At 44.4% G+C, this 18,043-nt stretch overlaps 1 protein-coding gene across 1 annotated transcript; it reads left to right on the top strand.

Moving 5' to 3' along the window:
• The first annotated feature begins 209 nt into the window (after positions 1 to 209).
• LOC123346111 (butyrophilin subfamily 1 member A1-like) lies at positions 210 to 17,712 on the top strand. The gene is made up of 8 exons (XM_044983332.1): positions 210 to 318; positions 2,302 to 2,649; positions 4,735 to 5,016; positions 6,499 to 6,603; positions 6,805 to 6,852; positions 7,303 to 7,323; positions 15,388 to 15,420; positions 17,192 to 17,712. Exons 1-8 carry the CDS (start codon positions 219 to 221, stop codon positions 17,710 to 17,712), a joined length of 1,458 nt encoding a protein of 485 aa, XP_044839267.1. The 5' UTR covers positions 210 to 218.
• Positions 17,713 to 18,043: the final 331 nt, after the last annotated feature.

Here is an 18,043-nt window from a genome sequence, read left to right as displayed (position 1 = left end):
GGATGGGTAAAAATCAGACTTGTAAAGAAATCACCTTTCCAACTTTAATTGAATGTCTGTTCTAACTTCATAATATGAAAGAGTTCACGTAACAATGTATTTATTTACTGTGCCCTCTTTAATGTTTTACTTTAATGATTTAATGTTTGTCAGTATTATACTCACAATGATAATTTTTTCCTCCTTCTTCCTGTTTTCTAGCTCAAGTTACAGTGAAGATGAAGGTTCTCTCATTCTGCCACAGCTCCAGAGCCTGCTTCCCTCTCCCTGGGTTTATTATTTTCTTCTTTACTTGTTATGTTCACAGGATGGAATCAGGTAGGAATCCGCCCTGTGTCTGCTGTTCCTTAAAGGATTTATTTAGGCCCCTGAAGTATCTTAACAACATGCTCCACTCAAAGTCAATGGAACTACTCACAATGTGTGAATTTAATCAAACTGCATGATCAGCACCATCATTATTCAATCTTTGCCCTGATTGTGTTGATGCTGCTGGGTTATTTTATTTGTTCCTGAGGTAGTGTCCAGGTCTGTTTCTTCACACAAGTATTTTTAAAAGATTGTCAAAGATGCCCAAAGCATTGGATGGACACTTACTGAAGTGTTTAATAATAACAATAATAAATACAATAAATTAACTTAGTGGGTTTCAGATGTAAAAAAGATCAGAGCCCTAGTTTGAGACTAATGTGCACAAAAACATAAGATGAACCAGAATATATTGATGTCATGTGACTTTTTTAATTGGGCCTGTTCGCTAATACATATGTTAGGTGTAGTATACACTGTATTATTAGGCATTATGTGCACTGTAGTCCTATAATATACATGAAAGAGAGAGAGAGAGAGAGACAGAGAGAGAGAGAGAGACAGAGAGTTGGGAAATTAAGTTAACTGAATGTATGATGCTTTTCCCACAATTCTGTTCACCAATATCTAATATCCCACAACTCTTTACAAATCTGAAGTTCACAATAGAAAATAGGAAGCCTATCAAAGCCATGAAAGGTTTGTCTTAGCACTGGTTGGGAGGTACCTCAACACCCATCAGGTCTGGAATGTGGTATCCAAAAATAGGTTAAGAAACTGGTGGGTTGGATCTTACATGCTTTTTCACTTGTAAACAGCCGTGGTATAAGTGGGTTTGGGGTGTATTTTTCTAGCACACCTTCTGTGTACGGTGAGTATGCTGCAAGATAAGAATTGCTTCCTGGGAGGAGGATTTATATGTCTCCTTTATGTCTCCTGTTTTGTCTTTAGGCCAGGGGCGGCTCTAGGATTTGCACTGCCCCAAGCACGGCAGCACGCCGGGAGGGGGGGGGGGGCGCTCTGGCGGTCGCCGGTCCCGTGGCTCCGGTGGACCTCCTGCAGACGTGCCTGCGGAGAGTCCGCTGGTCCCACGGCTCTGGTGGACCTCCCGCAGGCAAGCCTGCGGATGCTCCACCGGAGCTGCGGGACCAGCGGACCCTCCACAGGAACGCCTGTGGGAGGTCCACCGGAGCCGCCTGCCGCCCTCCCGCGGGATGCCGCCCCAAGTGCGCGCTTGGTGTGCTGGGGTCTGGAGCCGGCCCTGCTTTAGGCAATAATGTTCACTAAGTTTAGTTATTTGGTCACTTGAGCATGTGAAGTATTGAACCACACTTGACCAAAAATTAGCTCTAGCAATGTGGCCATGTCTCAGGAACACCTTGGTGAAAGAACACCAAATATGGCCCATCAACCCTACCCTTATTCCTGCTGAGTCTCAGCAAATTTCATGGCAACGTCAGTAAGCATGTCAATTTGAGAACACTCAGGAAAATAGGCTGTTAAATAGTAAGCTTGTCTCAACTATACACCAAAAATGTCCATTACCATTTCTCTGCCTCAGTTTCTCTGATGTGTGACTGTGACATGGACTCAATACACCTGTCTTCAGCTTCCCACTCTGTGTCAGCACTGTGTGCCTCTGTCATGCACTGAGCCTACCAATTCTTAGCTCCCCTCTTTCTGTACCATGATCTGTGTCTGGATCATGTGCCAAGTTTGCCTGTTATCAGCTCCATGCCCCATTTCAGTGCTGAGTGCCTGTGCCATACACTGAGGCTGAGTGTTCTTATAACAGAGCCCCAGTCCTGCTGCCCATGAGCACTGCTCTCCCTTAAACATTCAGGCTGAAATGTTCCATGCTGGTGTCTGTCCCTGGCTGAAGTTTGGAAAGTTTGTCTGAAATGGGACCTCTTGGCTGTGTTCTTCATATCAAATTCCCTCTTTCCTCTGACCTGCTTTTTGTTGTTGTTACTTTCATGGTGCATTTTCCAGCAAAGTTCACAGTGATTGGACCCTCTGACCCTGTCACGGCCATCCTGGGTCAGGAAACTGTGTTACCCTGTCACCTGTCCCCCAGCATGAGTGCTGTAAACATGGAGGTGAGATGGTTCCGATCGGAGTTTGCATCCTTTGTGCACCTGTATCGTGATGGGAAGGATCGGTATGATGGGCAGATGCCAGACTATCGGGGAAGGACAGAGCTTTTGAAAGCTGGACTCAGAGATGGGATTGTTCCCCTGAGAATTCTCAATATCAGACGTGCTGATGAAGGACTATACCTCTGTTTTGTTCAAGATGATACCTTTTATGGAGAAACTGTATTGGAACTGTGGGTAGCAGGTCAGTAGCTGCTATCAGTTTTAGCTGTGTGTGGTCTGCAGGCTTTATTCTTTCCTATTACAACCGTGACTCCCTGCTTGTAAAATATTTTACAACAACACAGTGTATCTAACTTTCACAGCCACTTTCATACCAGGAAAATATGCTGGAAACTTTCCCAACATGTTATTAAAAACATTTTCAGGATGGCCAAGGCACTTTCTCAGCCGATCTTGACTGACCCCAAAGCGGGCTTTAGTCAAGAGGGGAAAGACACATATGGCCTTCCAGTTGCTCTGCAGTCATTTCTAGGATGTGTGGCTAAGATGGGACTGGCAGACTTTTATGACCATCTTATTGGTTCACTGTTGGTTGCTCCTCACAGGTGTAGTTAAAATCAAATGCAGTATTCTTATTTGCTAAGTCTGTATAATGGTGATGGTGGTGGTGGGTGTGATGGGTTCCCCTGGGGTACCATTTCGAACTGGGGTAAATCTGAGCCCTCTGTCTCACCAATCTGGGTTCCCTCTTGCACTGTGATGTTGTGACAAGCTGCAAAACCCTCCACACTTGCACTCACATCAACATCCACAGACAGGGACCATACCCATCTTTGTGCATGAATGCATCTGGCCAGGCACTCATGAACCAACAATAGCGAAGCTTCAGCCAAAACACCCCGCAGCTCCCCAACCTAGGACCCTCGATCTGTACCATCCTGCCCTGGTCAAAAGCCTGACCAGTAAAGATTATTACAAATCCCCTCTTTGCCCCTCCCTCGATGTGGAGAGGAATATACACAAAAACCTTTGTTAACTGAGCTGAGACTTCACTTAAATCACACTATTTTAGGTAAAAAAAAATCAAATAGATTTATTAACTACAGAAAGATAGATTTTAAGTGATTATAAGTGATAGCAAAGAGATCAAATTTGATTATTAAGCAAATAAACAAAAACCCAATCTAAGCCTAATATACCACACAGGATTTGAATCAAAAAGTGCCTCATCCTGTTAGATAGTACAAGCAGTTTAGAGATGTTTCATACACAGGCAGGGTTTCCATCTTTCCCACCTGGGACCATCACTTCCCCAGTTCAAAGTCTGTGCTCTTCCAGAAGTACATCCAGGTGTTGAGTTGTGGGGCAAGTGAGGCCAATTGGTGATGTCACTTCCCCCTTTTACAGTTTATTTTATATGGCAGGAACCCCTTTGTTCCAAGCCAAGTTCCCAGCCCAGTTTGTAGTACAGGTATCAAAATGGAGTTCAGTATCTTGTGATCTAGTTACATATCCCTGCATGCTTGATGAGTCATGGCAGCCATTATCCATAGGCTGTCTGCAGTGTCCCCCGGTGAGGACAAGACTTTTCCATGGCCCATTGTTTTTGCTCATGGACCATTAGCATTGTCTAGCTTCTTCACTGTTGTACCTGAAAGGCTAGTTGTGGGTGTTACCCAGAGCAAGCACATTTGAAATACAGATGCATAGTCAATATTAATAACTCCAGATACAAAAATGATACATATATACAAATAGGATAATTATTCAGCCAATCATAACTTTTCCATTTACACCTTACTTGACACATCTTGTACAAGATGCAACATAATTAGATCATAATCATACCATAATCATATTACTAGGATATGGAGTGCAGAGTGTCCTAGTGGGCAGGGAAATTATGCATTTATCACTCTTAGACAAGACTGAGCATTTTTCCCCTGCTGCTTTAACACTTTCACCATGAACCAATTAGATTTTTTTAAAATAATTATATCTATCCAATGCACTAATGATCAGATTTTCTAAAGTTCAGATCCTATTCAGTTATCTACATTGTAATATCTCCAAAGGTGTCAGCACTCAGTTGCTCCTGTGTTGAGTTGACAATATCTTCCACTGACTCAGTGAAACTATTTTAAATATTTGTTCAAATTTTTGTGTGTCCATGAGTCTTGGGATTTCAGACATTGCAGGATTCATTTATCCCTTCTACTGACTACCCACATGAATAGGTGCTTTCTAGTGTGAGTAAGGGTTCCACAAACTGTCCCTTCTACTTTATTAACATATGGAATTGACACCTTTATGTATTTCCCCTTAGGTCTGGGCTCTGCTCCTCTTATCTCTGTGGAGGGTCACCAAGATGGAGGGATCCGGGTGGTTTGTCAATCAGCTGGTTGGTACCCAGAGCCTGAAGTGCTGTGGAAAGATCGCAGTGGGCGACATTTACCATCACTCTCTGAAACAACATCCCAAAGAGATAATGGCCTATTTGAAACAGAAACTGCTCTCATTGTAATAGAACATTCAAACCAAAACTTGTCGTGTTGCATCAGGAACACCGTTCTCAATCAAGAAAAGGAATCAGCAGTTTATATAGCAGGTCAGTTACCATCCAAATCCCACACTGAACTCACCACCACTAGAAACGAAACAAAACATAGGAAGAAAAGAACTGAAACATCTGTGGTGGATATTTCATAATCCATGCACAAACACAGAAGATAGTGTCTTTACATTTTAAGCAATTTGATTCCCATAATTGTGAGTAGTCAGATTATCAACATTTTGAATTTCATGTAAATTTAATTTTAAATTTGGCTTTCCTGATATTCTAGTGTGCGTGCGCATGCATGCACACACACACACACCTTCCAACCTTTTTGAGAGGGAACTTTCACTCAATCCACTGATGCAGTAGGCTCCTTTAACCTTAAATTCACCTTAATGATTTTTTTGAATGTGGTAAATTTTGTACTCCGGCTTGATTGTGATCTGTAGAGCTCTGTAAACCCACAGATATCTGCTTTATATCCACAGATAGCCTCATCATTTTGGGGGATTGCAGATTGGATGCGGATACCAATTTTGTATCCACGCAGGGCTCTAGTGATCTGTTCACTTCACCATCTTCATTACTTTTGTGAAATGTCACCTAAGTCATGTGATGTTGTTTTTACTGACATTCAATGGGACTTGCACTCCTTAATTTACTTTGGTCCAGATCCACAAAAGGACTCATTTTACCTCTTGTCTATACACAAAGGATATACTGATTAACTAGTTAATGGATGACACCTGCTTGTGTGAACACTTCTTGTATCAGTTTCTGAGTGCCCTAAACAGATTTAGCTACAATCAATTCCTTATCGACTTCAGCTAAATGGAGATAGAGCACTATGAAGCTGACTTATGATTTAAGGTTTTGTGCATCAATTTATTTAAATTGGTGCAACCCTCCTATGTTGTCAACTCTTGAACCAATTTAAGAATGACCCCGTAAGAGGGTTTCCCCAGGTTCACTAAATCAGAGCACAAGCCATGTGTGGAAAAGACATTAGGCACATTTGAAAATTCCATCCTGTTTAGATGACCGAATCAATGTGAATACAAGAAGAGCAAATGGAAATTAGTTAGTTTGCTGCACAAGTGTTTGGACAAATTGTGATTATGTTTTTTCCCAATATTAGGGGATAACTGTGGATTTTTCAAAAATATGCTAATTAATCTGGCAGTTTCTGAATATTGCTTACTGCTAAGGGCCAGATTCTTTTCTGGTATAACCCTATTAGAGTCAATGGGGTTTTATGAGCAGAGAATTTGCCTCTGATTTCTGTGGCCCTCTGAATAGAAATGAAACAAATCAGTGCTGTGTTTTCAAGGATAAATCAGTGGTAAAGCTGTGTTGATTGGAGCTGTATTTAAAAACAGTTTCTGGTGTTTTGTGTAGCATAGACATGGCCGTTCTTTCACTCTTAGCTCACACAAATCCTGCTGGGCACCATTTATGTATTTGAATGAAAAAAAATCTGCTTTTAGTCACCACTTCCAAACTAAGGCAAGCCCTGGGTGTTTTGTTTTTCAGATTCCTTTTTCCCAAGGGTGAATCCCTGGATGGTGGTGCTGAGTGTGATCCTGGCGGTTTTGTTTGGTTTCATTGGCCTCACTGTTTATCTGTTTAAAACGAAAGGTAAATATCAGAGGGAGAAATATACTGTAAATAAAGGTTTTTTTCTAATAAATAAATAAGGGCAATTTAGGGATTTAGCACGAAAAGAACGTGTGATCTGCTGATCGGGTCCTAAATAAAGAAGAAGAATGGATGTGAATGTATTGATAGAGGGTGGGGGCAGAGGTGCAGAGGAGAGAATAGAAGGGAGAAGAGTCTCAGACAATAGAACTGAATCGGATCATAGCAGATACATCTCTGTGCTGCTTGGTCCTCCATCCCCCTCTCTTCCCAGGTCTCAGGCAGCTATTGCTTTCTGTCTCTGGTCCCATTTGAGAGAAGGTTCTGCAAAGCCTAGCCTCTCCTATTTCACCTCATCTCTCTCTCTCTTTTTTTTTTTTTTGCTAATAAAATGTAATGCACCTCGACATTACAGCAATGGGCTGTATAGACATGCCCCTGTCGTAAATCAGTAAGTAAACACATTTGTTCCTCAGTTAGAAAAAAAAAACATACCATGGTCACATAACTCAGACACAGCAGTCCATGCCCTGCTGAACTTCATCCATAAAGAATACCAGCCCAATTTCCAAATAAATTGGACTTTTCCCTCCAAGCTCCTAATGAATTTTGTACCTATAGGATGTAGCTTTTTAACTCTGTTTCCTGAAGCAAGGTGATGAGAATAATTTAATTTATATTTATTTCTGTACTTTTCAGGGAAACTTAATGAAGAAATTGGTAAGTTTCAATTTCTCTTTTCCACAAATAGAATTTTTGACCATGGCTACACAATTGTATATGGGCTACTTGGAGAAACAGAAGGGAAGAGAGTCTCAGACAATAGAATTGAACGATATAATTGGATCAGAGCAGATACGTCTGTGTTCTGCTTGGTCCTTCATCCCCCTCTCTTCCCAGCTCTCAGGTGGTTATCACTCTCTGTCTCTGGTTCCACTTGAGAGACGGTTCTGCAAAGCCTAGCTTCTCAGATTTGTACTCCATCTCTTTTTTGCTAACATGTTACAGTGATAAGCCCAATACAAATGCCCCAGTGATAAATCAGTAAATAAACACATTTCTTCTTCAGTTAGGAAAAAAAAATCATATCAACTGTCACATAAATCAGACACAGCTGCCATGCTCTGGGTTCACTTCATCCATAAAGCACGGAGCAGGCCCTGTAGGAATAAGATCACTTGAGCCCAGAGGAGTTTTTGTCTCTTCCTGAATGGGAAGGGGCTGGGCCCCAGGACAGGGTGTGTTACCCCAAAGTTTATAAAACTAGATTAAGTCTAAACTAGATAAACTTAACACCAAAATGTTATTGGGTGGGGGGGTGTTTGTGGGGAAGCAATAGAAAAAAGGAAGCTGAACAGAAACAATCATCCAGCCTTAACTTTGTATTGATGATCACGAGAAATAACATATAAGGGAAGGAAAGCTCATAACAATTTTGATATCTATTTCTGTTTATGTTTTAGTGAAACGAGATCTAGAAATTGACAAGTGTCATTTTCTTCCCTCAGAAGAAATGTTTGTACACAATTGGATTCCCCTGTAGGAGTGTAATAGAGTCATCGGCGGGGTTAGGTGGCCTAGTGGTTAACAAACTTAGTGCCCCCTCCCAGTGGCAAGTCTTTCAGTTCTGGCCCTCTTTTAATCAGAAAGGGGCAGGGAGGTGGGTTTGTTTAGTCTGAAGAAGAGAGGACTGAGGGGGGACATGATAACAGTTTTCAAGTATATGAAAACTTGTTACAAGAAGGTGGGAGGTAAATTGTTCTCATTAATCTCTGAGGACAGGACAAGAAGCAAGGGGCTTGCATTGGAGTGAGGGAGGTTTAGGCTGGACATTAGGAAAAACTTCCTAACAGGCAGAGTAGGGAATAAATGGAATAAAGGAGGATGTAGAATCTCCTTCATTGGAGCTTTTTAAGAGCAGGTTAGACAAACATCTGTCAGGATAGTATAGAATAGATAATACTTAGGGCTGGTCTACACTGGGGGGCGGGGGGGGATCGATCTAAGATACGCAACTTCAGCTACATGAATAGCGTAGCTGAAGTCGAAGTATCTTAGATCGATTTATCTCTCGTCCTCACGGCGCGGGATCGACGTCCGCGGCTCCCCCTGTCGACTCCGCTACCGCCGTTCGCGCTGGTGGAGTTCCGGAGTCAACGGGAGCGCTTTCGGGGATCGATATATCGCATCTAGATGAGACGCAATATATCGATCCCCGAGAAATCGATCGATAACCACCGATACGGCAGGTAGTCTAGATGTACTCTTAGTCGTGCCACAAGTGCGGAGGGTTAGACTTTCAGTCTAATGATTCTATGAGTCTAATAGAATCACAGAGTTTAAGACCAGAAGAGACGACCAGATCATCTCGTCTGATCTCCTTAAGAGGAAAATGAATAGAAATAGTTTCTAAACCTTAATTATCATAATGATGATAATGAGAAATAAAACAAAAGAAAAGGGAAACTCCTAACATACAATATGTCTCTTTCTATTTAATTGTTAGGCAAACGAGATATAGAAGTTGGTAAGTGTCATTATCCTTCTTCTGACATGTGGGAGTTTGTTTAATTGTTGTGGAATTGTTCACTTTTCAATTTAATTTTTACACTTCTGTTGCAACATTTAGCCTGATTTTGTTTGTTTGCATGTTTGCTTTTTTAATTATTGTTTCTTTTTGGCTGGGAAAGGTTACAGTAGTTAAGGCCAAAGCAGACTATGAAGAACTTCAAAAAGATCTCACAAAACTAAGTGATTGGGCAACAAAATGGCAAATTAAATTTAATGTGGATAAATGTAAAGTAATGCACGTTGGAAAAAATAACCCCAACTATACATACAATGATGGGGGCTAATTTAGCTACGAGTCAGGAAAAAGATCTTGCAGTCATTGTGGATTGTTCTCTGAAGACGTCCACGCAGTGTGCAGAGGCAGTCAAAAAAGCAAACAGGATGTTAGGACTCATTAAAAAGGGGATAGAGAATAAGACAGAGAATATATTCTTGCCCTTATATAAATCCATGGTACGCCCACATCTCGAATACTGTGTACAGATGTGGTCTCCTCATCTCAAAAAAGATATACTGGCACTAGAAAAGGTTCAGAGAAGGGCAAGTAAAGTGATTAGGGGTTTGGAGAGGGTCCCATATGAGGAAAGATTAAAGAGGCTAGGACTCTTCAGCTTGGAAAAGAGGAGACTAAGGGGGGATATGATAGAGGTATATAAAATTATGAGTGATATGGAGAAAGTAGCTAAGGAAAAGTTATTTACTTATTCCCATAACACAAGAACTAGGGGCCACCAAATGAAATTAATGGGCAGCAGGTTTAAAAGAAATAAAAGGAAGTTCTTCTTCACACAGAGCACAGTCAACTCGTGGAACTCCTTACCTGAGGAGCTTGTGAAAGCTAGGACTATAACAGCGTTTAAAAGAGAACCGGATAAATTCATGGTGGTTAAGTCTATAAATGGCTGTTAGCCAGGATGGGTAAGGGATGGTGTCCCTAGCCTCTGTTTGTCAGACGATGGAGATGGATGACAGGAGAGAGATCACTTGATCATTGCCTGTTAGGTTCACTCCCTCTGGGGCACCTGGCATTGGCCACTGTCGGTAGACAGGATACTGGGCTAGATGGACCTTCGGTCTGACCCGGTACGGCCATTCTTATGTTCTTATGTTCAGTAACATGATAAAATGTGGGCAAGCACTAAATTGGATAGATTACAGACCAAAATTTAATTTGAAAAACTGATAAGCAATAGAGTCGCAGAGTTTAAGACCAGAAGGGACCACTGATCCTCTTGTCTCATGTCCGGAAGAGGAGGTTGATTTCTCTCAGCTTTTACTGTCATATTGATGATAAAGAGAAATAAAACAAGAAAATGTAAATGCCTAACAAAATATATATTTATTTCTCTTACATTTTTTAGAGAAACGAGATAAAGAAATAAGTAAGTGTCATTGTCCTTCCTCTGATAAGAATTTTTTTTACTAATTTGGATCCTCATGTGGGAGTTTAATTGTGGTGGTTGTTTGTTTTCAAATGTAACTTTCAAAATTGTTGCAATATGAAATCTTTTACGTTTGTTTGCTTATTTTTTATTATAATTCTTGTTAGAGTTTGTTTTGTAATGTAACTTTATAAAACATGGGGAAAGATTAAATGGATGCATTTCACAGCAAAAGCTAATGTGAAAAATTGATAGCAATAGAGTCACAGAGTTTAAGACCAGAAGGGATGACTGGATTGTCTAGTGTGACATCCTTAAGAGGAAGTTGACTAGAAATAATAATCTCTCAGCTGTAATTATACTGATGATAAAAGGAAATGAAACATAAGACAAGGGAAACTCCTAACAAACGATATGTGTATTTCTGTTTAATTTTTAGGCAAAAGAGATACAGAAATTGGTAAGTGTCATTATACTTCCTCCGACAAGAAAATTTTAATACCAGATTGAATCCTCATGTGGGAGCTTGTTTAATTGTGGTGGAGGTGTTTGCTTTTAAATTTAAGTTTTAAAATTATTGCAATAGAGAACCTTTTTCATTTGTTTGCTTCATGCTTTTGATTATAGTTATTATCATTCTTTTCATGGTGTGTGTGGGTTTTTAAAATGAAACTTCATGAATTGGGGAGAAAGACTAAACTGGATGAATTTCACACTAAAAGTTAATTTGAAGAATTGATAAGCAATATAATAATAGAATCACAGAGTTTAAGACCAGAAAGAATGGCTGGATCCTCTTGTCCAGTGTTCCAAAAACTGTGGGGTGTGCCCTGCTAGGAGTGCACGAAGGACTGTTTGGGGGACGGGGTCCATGGCAGGGCCCTAGCCAGCCCCCATGGGGCGTGGAGAGGTAGTGCCACCCAGCCCCTCTCTGCCCCAATTCCAGCTCCAATCCCACCCAAGATTCGCTCGGTCCCCTGCTCTACCCTCAGGCCAGGTCTGGCCCCAGCTGCATCTCCACTCCACTCCCTGCTCTGCCCCAGCCCCTGCTCCACTTTCCCCCCAGCCCAGCTCCCACCCCAATTGCAGCTCCCCTCCCCCGCCTGCCCTGCCTCCAGCCCAACTCTGCCCTCAATCCCTCGCCACCCCCAGCCCAGCTCCACCTCTATTTCCAGCTCCTCTCTTATCTCCAGCTCTGCTTTCAGCCCAAGCTCCTGGACTCAGCCAACTGTGGTGTAATGGAGGGGGGAGAGGGGGTTGAGACAGACAGACTCCATTACTGGTAAGTGCGGGGCATGACAGGAAAAGTTTTGGCACCACTGGTCTAGTCTGATCTCCTTAAGAGGAGTTTGAATAGAAATAATCTCTCAGTCTTAACTGTCATATTGATGATAAAGAGAAATAAAACAAGAAAAGGGAAACACCTAACAAACAATATGTGTATTTCTGTTTAATTTTTAGGCAAACGAGATATAGAAATTGGTAAGTGTCATTATCCTTCCTCTGACAAGGATTTTTTTTAAGTGGATCTTCATGTGGGAGTTTGTTTAAATGGTTTGGAGTTGTTTAATATTACATTTAACTTTTACAATATTGTTGCAATACGAAACCTCTTGTTTGTTTACTTGCTTTTTATTATTATTCTTTTGTAGAAGGGGTATAATTGTATAAAATGTGGGGAAATGCTAAATTAAATAGATTTCACACCAAAATCTAATTTGAAAAACTGATAAGCAATAGCATCTCAGAATTTAAGACCAGAAGAGAGCCCTGGATCCTCTTGTCTGATGTCCTGAAAAGGAGGTTGATTTCTCTCAGCCTTTACTGTTGTATTGATGCTAAAGAGAAATAAAACAGAAGGAAAGGGAAGCATGTAACAAAAATATCTATTTATTTCTCTTTAATTTTTAGACAAACGAGATAAAGAGATAAGTAAGTGTCATTGTCCTTCCTATGACAAGGAACTTTTTGTACCAGTTTTCGATTCTAATGTGGGAGTTTGTGGAGCAGTGGTGGAGGTGTTTGATTTTAAATTTAATTTTAAATTGCTACAGTAAGAAATCTTTTTTGTTTGCTTACTTTGTTATTATCATCAGTCTTTTGGTAACGTGTGTGTGTGTGGGGGGGTCAACTTTAATATAGCTTTATAAAATGTGGGGAAAGACTAAATTGGATGAATTTCACACCAAAAGTTAATTTGAAAAATTGCTAATCCATACTGTTATAGAGTCATGGTGTTTAAGACCAGAAGGATTGACTGGATCCTCTAGTGCAGAGGTCTGCAGACTGTGGGTCAGGCCCCTAGGGGCATGTGGAGGACTGTTCAAGCGGGCGCAGGGCTGGATTAACTCTTCTGGGGGCCTGGGACTATTAGAGTTTGTGGGGCCCCCATAGGCTCCAGGGTAGGGCCAAAAATGTGGGATTCAGAGTGCAGGAGGGGGCTGTGGATTGGGACAGTGGGTGGGTGTGGAAGGGGGTGAGGGCTCTGACTGGGGGTGCAGGCTCTGGGATGGGCTTGGGGATTAGGGCTTTCGGATGTAGGAGGGGGCTCCAGGCTGGTGCCAAGGGTATTGGAGTGTGGGAGAGGGCTCAGGGCAGGTGATTGGGGATGCAGGGTCTGGGAGGGAGTTAGGGTGTGGGAGGGGGCTCAGGGCTGTGGTGCGGGGCAGGACAGGGGGCTGTGGTGCGGGGTGCTTACCTGGGACAGCTCCCTTTTGGTGGTGCAGGCCTCAGGGAGGGGAGGCAGGTGTCTCCGCATGCTGTCCTGTGCTCGCCTGCAGGCACTGCCCCCCACAGCTCCCATTGGCTGTAATTCCTGGCCAATACGAGCTGTGGGGTGGCACTGCAAGTGAAGGAAGCACGTGGACTGAGTTTCCCAGCACTCGCAGCTCCAGCCCAGCGAGGTGGGGGTGGGGGTGGGAATGGCATGCCAGTACACAGAGCTGCCTCCCCGCCAATGCCAGCTAGGCTGGTAATGCAGGGGCTTTAGTGGGTGCAACCCATGTCCCCGGGCTAAGGCGGCCCCGCAAAAAGATCTGCACTTTTGGCAGTCCGGAGATCATTTTGTGGGGCCCCCCTTTCCCTGGGGCCCTGGGCTGCAGCCCCTAAAGCCCCTTTCTTAATCCAGCCCTGAGCAGGAGCAAGGCAGGGTCCCTGCCAGCCCCCTTGGGGAGAGGGGAGGGATCCCCACCCAGCCCCCAGCCCAGATCCAATCTCATCTGCAGCTGCACTCTGCCCCCTACCCCCCTGCCAAGCTCCAGCTTCTGCTACAGTTCCAGTCCTGCCCCTGCTCCAGCCCCAGGCCAGTTCCTACCAAATTCCCTCTCCTCCCCCAGGCCAGCTCTGCCTGTAGCCCCAGCTCCTCCCCTATCCCCAGTTCTGCACCCAGCTCTGCCTTCAGCCCAAGGTCCTCTGCTGAGCCAACTGGGCAGTAATGGAAGGGGGAGCAGACAGATTCCATTACTGCAAGGGGTGTGTGATCGGAAAAGCTTGGACACCACTGGTCTTGTCTGATTTCCTGAAGAAGAGATTGAATAGAAGTAACCTGCCTTAACTGTCATATTCATGATAAAGAGAAATAAAACTTAAGAAAAGCAAAACACCTAACAAACATTTTGTGTCTGTTTAATTTTTAGGCAAACGAGATATAGAAATTGGTAAGTGTCATTATCCTTCTTCTGACATGTGGGAGTTTGTGTGTGTGTAATTGGATCTTCATGTGGCAGTTTGTTTAAGTGTTGTGGAGTTCACTGTAAAATGTAACTTCTACAATTTGTTGTAATATGAAACCTCTTTTTTTGTTTACTTGCTTTTTATTATTATTCTTTTGTGGAAGGGTCAGTGCAATTGTGTAAAATGTGGGGAACCACTAAAGTGGAGAGATTTTGTTCCAAAAGCTAATTTGAAAAACTGATAAGCAATAGAGTCACAGAGTTTAAGATCAGAAGGTACCACTGGATCCTCTTATCTGATGTCCTGAAGATGTTGATTTCTCTCAGCCTTTTCTGTTGTATTGATGATAAAGAGAAATAAAACATGAGAAAAGGGAAATGCCTAAAAAAATACTATTTATTTCTCTTTCATTTTCAGAGAAACGAGATAAAGAGATAAGTAAGTGTCATTGTCCTTCCTCTGAAAAGAAACTTTTTGTACCAGTTTGGAGTCTCATGTGGCTGTTTGTTTAATTGTGGTGGGGTTGTTTGCTTTGAAATTTAAATTTTAAAATTGTTCAATAGGAAACATTTTTAGTTAGTTTGTTTGCTTTTTTATCATCATCATCATCATCATTCTTTGGGGGTTTGTTTGTTAATGTAACTTTATAAAATGTGGGGAAAGACTAAACTGGATGAATTTCACACTAAAATATTATCTGAAAAATTGATAAGCAATACAGTAATAGAGTAGGTAATGGCCAAAAAAAATATGGCCCAGGAGGAATTGTGGGAAGGCCCTGGAGGACTATCAGCACCTGAGATGATTATCTTCCCACCACACTGCAAAGTGGGCATGTAACCAACCTGAATTAAAGTGGTACCTGGGCTACAGCCTAAACCCAAAGTCTTGCCAGCTAACCTGGGTGCAAAACACCACCAAACCTGAGTCACAGTTTTTGTGCTCGCACAATAAACAGATTGAGGCAACAGCCAGATAAGATCCTGAGCTAACTCTGCAGTGAAGATCCACCCTGGGAAAGAGACACACATGCAGCCCAGTGGAGGTTGTGATAAACTTATAACTTTCTTTTTCCTTCAGTGTATTAGTTTGTACAATATTGAATCATGCAATACTTGTTCAGATCTGCTCTCCTTTCTAATTATGTGGCTGGTTTTAGGGTGGAGAAGATCCGTGGCACCTATAGAAGAAGGTAATTAAAGATCATATTTTATCAATGTCCAAATATTCATTCCGATGAGGCAATGTGCCTCTTTTTCTTTGTATATGGGAGTGGAGGTGATAGTTCAGGGCAGACCTCCCCAGCACCCTGCATTTCACGGTGCATCACAAGGTGAGGTGGGGTTTGTGTCTATGTCCTACCACACCATAAAGAATCCATAGCATATTGCGTCTACTCTTTCTGCCTCTTCACGGCTTGCATATGCACTGCACCCTGCAGAGATCTGTGATAGCAGCTGCCACCCAAGGTACAGAACCAGTAGGACATGCACCTCCACAGCCACTTCTCCAGGGGGAGTTTGTTTTATGTTCCTGTGCTGATGTCCAATCTCCAGTGTCCCTTTGTTTCTTCCTTCATCTTTTCCCCTGTGAAGAAAGCCAGTAGCTCTGCAGTTACCCCACACTGATGGGGTGATCAGGGACTGTGTCTGTGTGAGACCCTTGCTCCTGTCTCAAGCAGAGGAACAGAACCTTGATCATGGACAGGGGCTCCCCTGGTTCCATTCTACAGATCTGGGAAGCTCCTGTGATCAGCGCTGTGAGCTTGTCTCTTTTCTCCTGTCTCCATCCACCATGACCCCAGCATGGTCCCATCTCTGGTAAACAGGATGTCAAGTCAGCCTCCCCATCCCTAGCATGACCCTTTCCCTTTTTCCACCAGCAACTTATTCTGTACCTCCTCCCTAGTGGCGGATTTGCCACTGGGACAATGGGGCCTGTGCCCAGGGGCTCCAGAAAAATGGGCGTCTCTGTGCCCCAACCCGCTCTGCCTGCCCACTGCTCCTGCCAGAGAGTGGGGTCAGGGCTTGGGGACTTGCCCCACTCCCCCATCCGCCCAGCACTCCAGCCAGGGAATGGTGTCAGGGGTGCGGGGTCTTGCCCTGCTCTGCAGCTGGAGCACCAGGTGGGCAGAGCAGGGCACACCCCCATGCCCCAGCCCTAATTCCCCAGCAGGAGTGTGTGTGTGTGGGGGGGGTTTCTACAGGCAGAAGGAGTGGGGAGGGGCCCTTACTTGCTATGGCCCACAGCCCCACAAAACCTTAATTTGTCCTGGCTCCCCCCACACTCATAGCTTCTACCATGAACCTGCTTCCCTTGTTTAGCCCCTCAGTCTCCCAGGATAACGTACTTTTGTGTTGCGACTACTGCTCAGCAGTGACATTCTCGGCGGCTTCAATCCTGGTACCATTTGGCCTGTTGCTGTCCCAGCTGTGACATTTCAGAGCAGGCCGGGTGCAGTGGGGAGGCCCCATAGCAAAGTCCAGCACAACAGGGGCAGCTGGGACACAGAGAGATTTAAGGGGGGAGGGGAGCTCTGTCAATGTTCACAGAGTTTTACCATCTGCTGGGGGCTCCCAGAGTCTCTAGTCCCCTCCCCGGGGAGATGTGGGGGAAGGAGGGGAGAGATTCTGAGTCTCAGGCCTGGCCCAGCTGTTGTTGTCGCTCACACATCTCTGCCAGGGGCGTGTCTCTCCCCAGCACTGTTCTGAGATCTCAGAGCTGACGGGTAAATCCTGGAGGAAGGAGATTCCTTGAGTCACACCCCAGCTGGGGTTGATTCTGTCACTGATGCCATCAAACCCTCCCCCAGGGCTGAGCTCTGCCCCTAATGCTCTGTAGAAGCAGCAAAGAATCCTGTGGCACCTTATAGACTAACAGACGTTTTGCAGCATGAGCTTTCGTGGGTGAATACCCACTTCTTCGGATGCAAGCAGTGGTTTGCTCTGATTCCCTCTCCCCAGCGAATGTGACTCTGGATCCAGACACGGCTCATCCCCAACTCGTCCTGTCTGAGGATCAGAAAAGTGTGAGATGGGAAGACACACGGCAGCATCTGCCCGACAACCCTGAGAGATTTGACACTTGGCCCTGTGTGCTGGGCTGTGAGGGATTCACCTCAGGGAGACATTGCTGGGAGGTGGAGGTGAAGGATGGGCAATGCTGGGCAGTGGGGGTGGCCAGAGAGTCTGTGAGGAGGAAGGGAGAGATCAGCTGTAGCCCTGAGTGGGGGATCTGGGCTGTGGAGCAGTGGTGGGGTCAGTTCCGGGCTCTCACCTCCCCTGTGACACCCCCCCTGCCCCTGAGCCGGGCCCCTAGCAGGATCCGGGTTTGTCTGGACTGTGACCGGGGGCAGGTGACATTTATCGATGCTGGTGACGAGGCCCCGATCTTCACTTTCCCGCCGGGCTCCGTCCCTGGGGAGAGAATCCGACCCTGGCTCTGGGTGGGGGACAGAGACACCCGGCTCCGACTGTGTCCCTGAGGGGAGAACTGGAAATCAGCCTCTCTAGCCTCATGGACCCTAGTCTCTCTGACCTTGGAGGACTCCCATTTACCCAGCTTCTGGCTCCTCATCTCTATGACCTGTGGAAGCCCCTCCCCTTCCCTGCAGCCCCAGAGGGGCCCTGAGGGGCAGAGGTGGGGGCTGGGCAGGGGGCAGAACTAACAGCCAGGCAGGGGACAGGCAGGGGTGGGGGTGGCAGGGACACAGCATGAATCAATCAGGATTTGGGGGGTTGGGGAGAAGCAGCAGCAGCAGGGAGCGGTTTGTACAGATCTGTGTCCTTAGATCTCACTGGGGGCTCCCAGCCAGA

This window comes from Mauremys mutica, chromosome 12 (assembly GCF_020497125.1).
Source record: "Mauremys mutica isolate MM-2020 ecotype Southern chromosome 12, ASM2049712v1, whole genome shotgun sequence".
Lineage (NCBI taxonomy): Eukaryota > Metazoa > Chordata > Testudines > Geoemydidae > Mauremys > Mauremys mutica.
Note: the sequence above shows the minus strand (reverse complement) of the source record. Positions and strands in the feature narration are given on the sequence as shown.